General features: G+C 34.1%; 1 protein-coding gene across 1 annotated transcript; it reads right to left on the reverse strand.

Moving 5' to 3' along the window:
• Positions 1–4,427: 4,427 nt before the first annotated feature.
• On the reverse strand, positions 4,428–6,075 carry LOC149232856 (putative pectate lyase 22). Its single transcript, XM_089376590.1, has 4 exons — positions 5,437–6,075; positions 5,186–5,289; positions 4,955–5,093; positions 4,428–4,803 (listed from the first exon to the last, which is right to left on the reverse strand). Exons 1-4 carry the CDS (start codon positions 6,073–6,075, stop codon positions 4,585–4,587), a joined length of 1,101 nt encoding a protein of 366 aa, XP_089232716.1. The 3' UTR covers positions 4,428–4,584.
• Between the last annotated feature and the right edge of the window lie 4,777 nt (positions 6,076–10,852).

Below are 10,852 nucleotides of genomic sequence, written 5' to 3' on the forward strand. Positions count from 1 at the left end.
TATTTCACCAACCATAGATATAAGTAAATATATACTTTTAAGAAAGCAACTTACTAATCGTGGCTTGCAAACTCGAAGATATTGCCCGTTTCCTAGAAACTGGAAAGGGCGATTTCAACATTATCAATCCATTCAAAAAGTTCTAATGCCTTTCATGATATAAATGTTCTCCCTATAAAATAAAATGACATCAAAGCCAGCTCGTATGAGTAGTATTCGGCATTTTCTAAAATACCAGAGTTTTTACTGGTGTTTTTTATTTTCCAATTTTCTGTTATTTCCCTCTTTATATTAAGATACAGAAAGAAACACTTAAAACGAGTTTTTCACTCATTAAATTTTATGTTAATTATTATTAACTATTAATTAATTATCAATTTGAAATTATTATTAATTATTAATTTATGGTTGATTTTTGTTCAATCGTTTAATATTAAATCTCAAAATGCAAAATAGTGCAAAGTGGCACTTTGGGGAGTTGATTTCAAAATGAATGATTTAACTTAAAAAAAGAAAAATAAAGAAAAAACCTGAAATTTTATAATCACGAGAAGGTGTTAAGAGACATTCAAGCCGAAATACATGAGGACTTTCTCTATATGTGAGTTTTTTTTTCTTGAATTGACACAATAAGTAGAAGCTGAAAGAAGCCTTTGCATGTAATAGGTATACAGTCGCATGGATATTTCATGATATCTTCTCGTTAATACCTAGAAGGATTTTCAGTTTGAGCCAATACATCAAATAAGTATTTAGAAGAGTTTTGTATATATTGCAGATAATAGGTATACAGTCTGAGGGATATTTCATGATATTTTCTGGCTAATACTTGGAAGGATTTTTACTTTGAGCCAATACATCAAATAAGGACGTAGAAGAGTTTTGTATATAGTAAATGTATAGTAAGAGTACGTACTAGTCTACCATTACTCTCACTTTTCTCCTTGCTCTATCTTATGTGTAGCATGTATTTCTTTACTTAATATCTATCTGAGATATGGATTTGTTGGTATGTATACATTTTTCTATATTACAACAACACCATATATATTAAATGGGATAGATCATACACTTTTTGAAAGAGAATAAATTAAATTAAGAATGCAGGAAAATTATTATAAACAATGAGTAACTAGAGAAATAATCATGGAATGGTGATTTATAAAAGTTAAAAGATGGGAATTTATACTAAAAATTCCTAATAAGAAGATATGCAATAATATGAAGAGGAGGAGCAAGCACAATGGAAGGAGAGGTAAGGATATTGTTAAAAAAATGACAAATTGTGATCTCAAGCTTATGTTAAAAGCTATTGAATAGTTGTAAAATTCTACACTAGCACACATCTTTCAGAATAGAAAGTGTCATTGTTGATTTATTACATATCAAATGATTAAATATCAATTCATGAGTCTTAAATTCCAAAGTTAGGAACAAGATAAGAAGGAAAATATAGGAATGTATCATGAACTAAGAATTGAAGTGAACTAAAGAGGTCAAAAATTATAAATAGGTCCACCTTCAACCAAATACATGAGTTGAGGAAAACCTCAAGACTTGTAAATGGTCTCATTTAGATAGGAGATACTACTAAAACTTCTAAGCAAAAGAAGAAAAACAACAACAACAACAAACCATGAGAAACTAAAAGTACAATTTTGTAAAAGGAAAAGCTAGGCCCAAGGCTTAGGTGACCACTGAGTGTAGCTTAAATGAGGAAAAAATGCACCAAATTCCAAAAGAGAAAACAAGAGTTGTTAGGTGGGTATTAAAGGAATTATAAAAAAAACTTTGCATACTAACTTAAGGAGGCCTTCCTTGAATTTCAAAAACATATTTGATTGAAACATCCAAACATATGAAAACAAGGCATTGAAAGGCCAATATAGAGAGATACAGTTGACCCAAATAAAACTAAATCCTAAAACACCTAATCAAGCTAAGATCATTTGAACGCCAATATAGAGAGATAGAGTTTCCCCACATAAAACTAAATCCTAAAACACCTAATCAAGCTAAGATCATTTGAACTTGATCTCACAAGGATGTAAGTTCTAGCCATAAAAATCCCACATGCATCTATCCACATCAGCTTCAATAATCCAAATGAGTATATCTTGACTAGGAAATATCATCATAGTGAGGAATACTTTGATGTGTGACCATGTTTTTGAGGGATAAGATTCTCTAGTTTTTCAAAGTGATACATCTGTACTTATGTCTCTCAAATTGTGCCATGTTTTTGAGGGTTAAGCTTATATAGTTTTTCAAAGTGACACAAAACATATAACATTATACATCTATAACTATTTCTCTAAAAATTTTAAAATATACTTAGTTTGAGAATGATATTACATTCCTTAGATGGATGATCATAGAGGCTAGTTTGATGTTGAAGATTCTTGAATTATATTCTTGATAATAATTAGAGAATCTGCAATCACTATAATGTTTTTTATGTTTAATGGCTTACCTATATTTGAACCCTGTAAAATGGCACGGGATTCTATGAGGTTGTTGGAAAAAAATGCTTAGGCTCCATCAGCGAGTATTAAAAATGATTCATTCAGGGTTATAGATATCCCCCCCTCACACTTTCACCCTTACTTTTACCTTGATACACAATTAGAAAAAATAAAGAAAGAAGTTTCTTTAGCTTTCCATGCTTGAAATTGTTTATGATTTAAGCAAAGTTGCTAGCTTGATCTGAAGAGTGTAGGTGGTCCCCTACTCCTAGGGAATGAGAAAGTATTCTAAACTATTATAGACAATGCTTCACCTTTGTCAAGTGTTCATCATGAAGAATGATATAAACCTTTGAAGTTTATATGTTCTACTAAGAGGGCCATAACCCTGTTTGCAAGCATCTTGAGCTTAATTAAATATGGATGAAAATTCACTCTATTTATTGCTCACCACACTTTCAACGTATAGTTTTTGGTAAAGTAGCATGCAATTTCTTAAGACAAAATTTGCTTTTAAATGATCACATTATAATTAATTTTTTTAAATGATCTTTTGTTTTTAAATGGCCCCTTCAATTTCAATTTCTTTTCTTAAAACTCATGTTTTAATAAGGCATTTTATTAGCTATATTTGCATGATTTTTTTTCTCATTTAATATTATGTGTTTACAAAATCTATTAGATTAGCATTCCTCCGTAATAATCATATTTTCTTATTCATGGTATAATTTCCAATAAAAATTAATTGAATGCCTTCTCATCCAAATATACATATACATGAGGTCCTGTATCAATAAAATGTTCATATAATATCACTACAATTCAACATTTTACTACAAATAATTTGAAGATTATATTACAAGCTCTATGATATGGGTAGTAAATATTTTTTGTGAATGAACTCATTGAAGTATCATACTAACACCCATAAAAAATATCACATAACCAAAGCATATTTTAAGATAAATTATATGTTTTTAGATTCTTAGCATGTTGGATGAGAAAATCTTTTAAAAATAAAGTCATGATCTGAGGGATAAAATAAAGATACTTTTGAAGCCTCTTTTTAAGGAGATATACCTTGATATATACTTTACCTATCAACTTAAATAAGCACATAATAAACACATTTCAATGATGATAGAAAACTTTACACTCAAATTAATCATTCTATATATTAATCATTCTATATATTAAAAATAGATCAACGAAAACTCCTCCCAACTTATTTATCATCATATTTGACATATCAATACTTAGTACTTTTAAAACATAAGCCATTGGAGATAACTAAAACAATTTCTTCCATATCCCATTGGAATTGGCTTAATTTCTAATTAATCAAAAGTTGTGAATTAAAAATAGTGATTATTGATGTAGTTATAAACTTGCTAATAACTTTTTCAAGAAAGCTCTTCTTCCATATGTTTAACCTATTGATCCAAAAAAATTTGCAAAATTTGTATACTATATATCTTTCCATGATCCTATTTTCATGTAGCTCAGGAAGAACTCCAATCTGACAGTAGACACAAAATACTCTTAGATAGTCTCACTTGGCCACAATTATGTTGGTAAAAATTTGCACCTCTTTTTTTTGTTTATACTTATTTGTATTTGTTTTGTGTTATTGGTGAGTTTTTATTAAAAAAAAGAAAAATGAAAATCTATAAATGAACATTTTAATGTTCATGTATCCTCATCAATAAATTGCAATATTATGTGATTTTGAATCCGTAAACAAACCAAGTTTGAAACACATGTTCTTTCAGGTTTAGTACAAGTATTCCAACCACCGATAGATACCATCAATATCACGAAGAATTTTTATCAAACTTGGAGATAGAGCAAGGCCACAACAAATGAAGAAATCAGATAAAGAACAAATGAAAACCGATGTCAGAAAGAAATCTAGTTCCATTTTCACATCCACCATACCATCACCGTAGAATAAGTCTTCTCAGAAACCTATTATTTCAGTACCAGATCCTCAAGCATTTCTTTGCAGGTTGAAGACAATAAGATTTTCTTTGCTGTAAGAGTTGAAGTCAGCAGGTTGAAGACAATAATATTTTGTTTGCTATAATAGTTGAAGTCAGCAGGTTGAAGTCAATAAGAGTTAGCGACGACCGCCTTTCCCTTTTCTGCATGTGAGTACACCTGCTTTCTGAGTGATCGCTCCTACAAGATTACCAGGCGTAGGATTTACTCTAAACGTACTCAAGGTTTGAGAAACTGATCCCGATTGATGAAAAAATGCGCCATTGAGTAGCAGATCATCTCTTGATATCCAATTCCATAGCATCCCTTCATTACTGGCACCTAACCGCTTCGTTACCTGGGGTACATCAGATCAATATTCTCAGGTTAAACTTTAACTTCAACGAAATTCACATTATGTTTTATTGTTGTTACATCATTTGATAAGAATAAGAGAAATTGATATTGATATGATTTATTTGTTTGTGAACATGAATATTAGTAATTACCTCTTTGGCTCTAGGATCTTCAGGTGCCAAGAACCGGTTGCCTTGACTCAATATGGTAGGGTTTCCACTTCCACCAATGGCATACATGTGCCAATGAGTGTAGTCATTGTTTACTATATGGAAGTGCCCAAGTCGACATCTACAGGCATTCATTCAATTCATCATAACAACTCTAATTTGCTTCTCATTAACTTCATTAGATTCAGCAGACTGATTAAAATAAGTATTTACCTAGGCATTCGTTCTACTGGACCTTCCCCAAAATGGTTGTATGCTATGGTTATTTGCATGATTTTGTCTTGAATATTGTTGTCATCATGACCCAACAACATTACCTGCAGTACTCAAATACACACAGAGAAGAACAGAGCAACTACTGTTATAGATTTTCAAGAAAAACGAAAGAAATTAACAGTGAAAATTATGAGGGTTGATATTCTTAAGGAAGGCAGGAAGACATGGGATGAGATTGAATGTGGAACCTTGTCATGGTCAGTGAAGTAGTTGTTTGAAATTGTGATTGCTGTGGATGCACTGACTGCATCAATGAGACCATCTTCGCATCTGGATAAGGAGCAATGGTCGATCCAAATGTTGGATGAGGCAAGGATCGATATTCCATCTTGATCTGCTATCCCTCTCAAACCATAATGAGATGGAGAGTCCCTCACGAAAGCGTCTCCTACTCGATTTGGTTTCTTACAGTCGTGAATGTGAATGTTGTGAACGATGATATGATTCACATCCTGAATGGTGATGCACGGACCATTTGCTATGTGGACATTGACTCCTCGTCCATCTATAGTTTTGAAACTGTTCATGATAAGTTCCTCCTTCAGTTGGATGACCATGTCTCTCTTGAAAATAATCCACAGGGGCTCTTCCTGAATGACCCCATAACGCAGAGTGCCCCGCCATGGATTCACTGGATCATCACCAGGATCCCTAACAACATAAATTCTTCCCTCTCTACCTCCAATGGCGCCCCTGCCAAATCCAGCGCCACAATCTGCGAGCCTTTTTCTGTTTCGGCGCCAATTAGGGTCCCCCATCCAACAGTCATCGATAGGGTTGCCCGTTGCGTGTGACAAAAAGGCTAGTTCTTGTCTTGTGCTGTTCATATTTCTTCAAAGAAATATAGGCAATTGTGTCATGTCAGATAACCAATAACTCAAAACATTCATAGTGAACAATCAATTGAATCCAAAGCAAACAAAACAAAATTTTCATACTCAACAATCATGGAACGCCAGAGAAATGACATTAAGAATTAAATTCTATCAATCCATGTAGGGTGCTTTGTTTACTTTTCCAGAGCATGTATAATGCTGCTGCTATTGGCAGGGGCTGCTTCTCTTCCAAACGCCTTTGTTGCAAAACAGTGGGGTGCCTGGCTACAGATGCACAGGATTCCGATGCAGAGTATCCAAATCAAAATACTACTTCGATTGGCCATCCTGCAAAATTCAACACCAGATCGGGTGGTTGCCTTCCCAAATAAACAATAATTCGAAATAATAAAGAAAGGGTGATGCTGCAGCTCTAAACACTCCAGTTATGAAACAAGAAGAAAACCTGGAAAAGCAAACGCTGCAACCCCTCTCACCTGCAGTGCATTGGGAGCGAGGAGGAAAACTCATCAATGGCTGACCAAGGTACGTTCGCTTCTTATAGCACTGGCTGGTCCCCAAGAATCGTTCTGTTCTTATAGTACTCCAGATCTTTCACCTACATGGATGACAGTTTTATAAAATTACGGACCTCTTTAACCTAACGCACACTTCTATCAAATTCCGCTCCTTTCTTTACCTGTACACGTTTCCCAACACACTAACTCCTGGGAACACCGTATACATTAGCCACGCATCAATGCAGGCATCGTTGCGCACCTGTAAACTCTACCCTCAACTATGCATTCATCCATGACCGAGAGAGAAGGAAATGATGAGATACAACCACAGGACGTTAGCTGGCTAAAATTTCAAGGCGTTGTTTATCGAGGGCACAATCTGGCTGGAAAGTTATTTAAATTTTAAGGGGTTGTTAGTTATTTAAATTTTAAGGGGTGGCTTATAGAGTTCCTAAGAAAAAAAATATCAAAATTTTGAGAATTATAATTTAGATTTTCTAAAATGTGTAGAAGATTTTAATAAAAATTATATTAGTATTTTCATTATTTTGCAAGTAATTTTAGTCTTTTTAAACTACTCTAATTAACTCCCGCCTGGAAATCTATTGGAGTTCTATCTCAAATTAGAGAGTCTCACTGTTGACTAGAATTTTCATTAATTTCCAGGTAAATTTATAGCCTCTTTAAACTATTCTAAATTTTGTTAAAATAGTTAATTAACTAGCATGGAGATTTATCTCAAATTAGAGAGTGAATCAAGTAGAGTGAAGTGATAGAAGAATTTAGTGTGTGGTTGCATGTCAAGTTATTTTAGGGAGTTCTAGTTAGAAACATATAAATATCTCTCACGCGGTTCATTGTAATCATTGAAGTTTTTTGTGATCAATAGAAGAGCGGCAATTAATGTGTTTTGTGTGAAATTTGTGTTTTGACTCCTCTGTCTTTCTATCAAATTCATATAGGAGCATAGGTCATGAGTTCGGTACACCTTGGTTCACATCGGAGGAAATTGTTGGACATTAGATAAATCATGAATTCGCTACCCCCTACTTCACATTGGAAAGAGATTATTAGACATTAGATAAATCAATACTAGTGTGTTTAGAAACATGGACTAACCTCCTCTGATAAATCCTTATCTTTACAGGATAGTTGACTAAAACCTAAGAAGTTTTAGTCCAACCTGATTCCCAACCAATTTCAATACCAATTACCTAAACTTTCCACATGAAGATGACCCAACTTTTCAGGTGCATATGTAGTAGATGGAAAAGAAAAAAAACATAAATTTAAATCTGGTTACGGTAAGAACTTGTGTTTTCTTTCAAAATTTTCAATTTCTAGGCATTCAATAACCATACGAATAACACAAAAACAGAAAATGAGAATTTAATGATCATAAAAATCATCTGACATTTTGACTCTCAAACGCCAATAAGAATTCAGTAAAGATATTACAAATTAGTTGACCCAAAACTTAGGGGTTTCCTGAGCTGATAATTACGATAGTGTAGTTATGAACCAATCTTACGTGGTTATGGGTTTTTAATTACAAGTTAAGTGGGTGATGAGTATGACAATAAGGTTATGAAACATTCTTTTAGATTAATTTGAGATTGATTTTTCACTCTTACGTCGATTTTAATTAAATATATTTTAATGTTTTTTTAATAGATTTAAATTTTGATTATAAATTTCATTTATTTAAAATATATTTAAATTAATTTTTTATTTTTTATTAAAAAGTTATATTTTCTAATTAATTATATTCATATGGTTTGATATAAAATTTAATTTAACTTCTAAGCAACAATATTATTTACCAATCACCATGTACTTTAAATTTATTTTATAAATTTATAAAACTAAAATAGTATATCGAATTAAGATTAAACATGTGGTTTGAGAAATTGTTAAAATTATTAAAGAATTCAATTGGTATTATACTAATCTAAATTCATAATTTGTAACATCTTTTGCAACACTTACTACAGTAATTTTTGGTTACTTATTGTAAATATTAAACTCTGGACTATGTTTTTATTTATTTCAATAAAAATGCATTTGCGGTAACACTGCGGCGATCTACGGCTGCGACTCTTGCTCAAAACGAGTCTTCTCACACTATCTCGGCACTGCTCTCGGCTCTCACATTGTCTCGGCACTGCTCTCGGCTTTAATTCCCATTCATTTCAAGCGATGATCTCGACATTACTCTGCTCTTGCTCGTGTGAATGAATCTACTCACACTGTCAGAGAGCAGGTTTGATGTCTTGTATTTCTTCTGGTAAAACCCACTCATCTAATACGATATCCATGAGCATAATTTTCTTTGCGTGCTTAAAGCCATCGGCTAGATCAATGCTCTCTATTGGTCACAGCTGGCATGCTTTTCCGCCCGTGTACTTTGCCTTAAGCGGTAGAATGCCAACCATGGCAATACCCTATTATATATTATACAATATTGTGGCGATCTAGGGTCTCTTCTACGGCTAGCATGACTACATCCCTTCTGTTTCTTCTGCGACCAACTTATTACTGCAGCGATCTAGGGTTCTTTCTTCTTTCTTCTGCGGCATTTTGGCAGGACCTTTGGCCAGTGGATTGCATATTCTAGATTTGCAAATCTAAGACACAGATCTGAATGGCGTGTGTGGCTCCCTTTTGTAAAATTCTTCAGAAACATTTTTATACTCAGCAAAAGAGCATCCTCGAGATGGCTCCCAGCTTCACGAAAATAGCTATTGGCTTAGATCAATCCTCCTCTGGGAGGTAAGCTCGTGCCCATATCATCAGTGAAGCCCTAGCTCCCACTGTCTAGGTGGACCAGGCCTCACTCGATGAGGCTTTGAAGTTTTCTGAAAGTGTCATAATCTACCGATTCAATGATTTTTGGCCGTGACTGACAGCTCTCCACAGTTCGATCTTGGAGGTATGGATGCCTGTCATTTCTGATGCAATTAATATCTACCCTTGTGCTAGGGGTTTCTTTATAGTAGATTTTGAAAACCCTGAATGTAGACAATGTATTCTAGATTTCGGCCCTTGGTTTTGGGAAAACTCAGGCCTATTCATGAAGCCATGGAACCCATCATTCGATCCCTCAAAAATATTCATAACCTCAGCACCATTTTGGGTGAGATTGCCAAACCTACCCTTGCATCTCTCGAATTCCTCCTTGCTCAAAGCCATTGGAAATGCAATTGGGAAATTTTACTGCAGGTGCCCAGAAACAGAGGAATATGTTAGAACCACCTATGCACGCATCTGTGTGGAAATGGACTTTAGCGCCGGGTTCCCAGCTAAAATACACCTAACAAGTAAAGACTATGTGTGGAACCAGAAACTCGATTATGAAAGTGTCCTCCTCAGATGTCATTCCTACTTCGAGACAGGGCATCTAGCAAAAAATTTCCCAAAATCCTCCCAGAAAAATTCTGTTATAAAAAATCAACACAGATCTACATGGTGGGAAGGAGCTAAAAAAGAACACTACACTATCATCAAAGAATAACACTCTCAAGAAACTTCTGAATCACAAGAAATCGGGCAAGAAAGAAACAACTCTCAAGACAAGCAGGGGGAAAGCCCGACCCAACAAAAATATTCATTTAACAGCAAAGCAAATCTCCTAGATCAAACTCCTTCTCCAACTTTCTTCAAAAGGACGAACACAATAGATAGCGAAGCTAAGACACCAATGTCCCAAGAACCAAAAGAGATGTAGGAGATGCAAGATAAAGGAAGTTGGAAGACCGTAGAGAAAAAAAAGAAAGTTGCAACACCAATCTCGCCAAGAAAGACGAGGAGCCAGATAATTAAAAACTAAGAAAATTATAGGTCCGACAGACTAATTTGGTCTCAGTGGATGTTAACCACCACTGCCATCATCATCATCATGTTAAAAGAAATCGTAAAGTAGAATTCCAATAATCTCCAAACAATTAAAGGAAACAATTATATGGTCTTTCTTATTTTTCTTGGGAAAAGGAGAGAGAGAGAGGGAGAACTATTTTGTTAATTTCCTTTTGGGAAAGAAGTAATTATGAATAATCAACACCGATCTCACAATATTGGAGTAATGTTAGCATCAGGTTGCTCTTGAGCTGGTTGTGAAACCAGTGGAACCCTTTTGGTGAATAAGTTGAGATTTGAATTGGACTCTTAAGTCTTGAGGTTCAATGAGTATCTTTAAGTTAACAAAGCAACTGTTTGGAGCAAGGCGCTCGTGGGAGAGTCAGTTATTGCCTGACTCATGGATGGAAGGA

Source organism: Pinus tabuliformis, chromosome J (genome assembly GCF_031772625.1).
Source record: "Pinus tabuliformis cultivar Carrire ecotype Pingquan chromosome J, CPIR1, whole genome shotgun sequence".
NCBI classification, from domain to species: domain Eukaryota; kingdom Viridiplantae; phylum Streptophyta; class Pinopsida; order Pinales; family Pinaceae; genus Pinus; species Pinus tabuliformis.

Coding starts and splice junctions, on each gene's coding strand:
- LOC149232856 (XM_089376590.1), bottom strand. CDS start 6,075: ATGAACAGCACAAGACAAGAACTAGCCTTTTTGTCACACGCAACGGGC. Junction 5,290..5,436: donor ACTTCACTGACCATGACAAG/GTTCCACATTCA, acceptor TGAGTACTGCAG/GTAATGTTGTTGGGTCATGA. Junction 5,094..5,185: donor CCAGTAGAACGAATGCCTAG/GTAAATACTTAT, acceptor GAATGCCTGTAG/ATGTCGACTTGGGCACTTCC.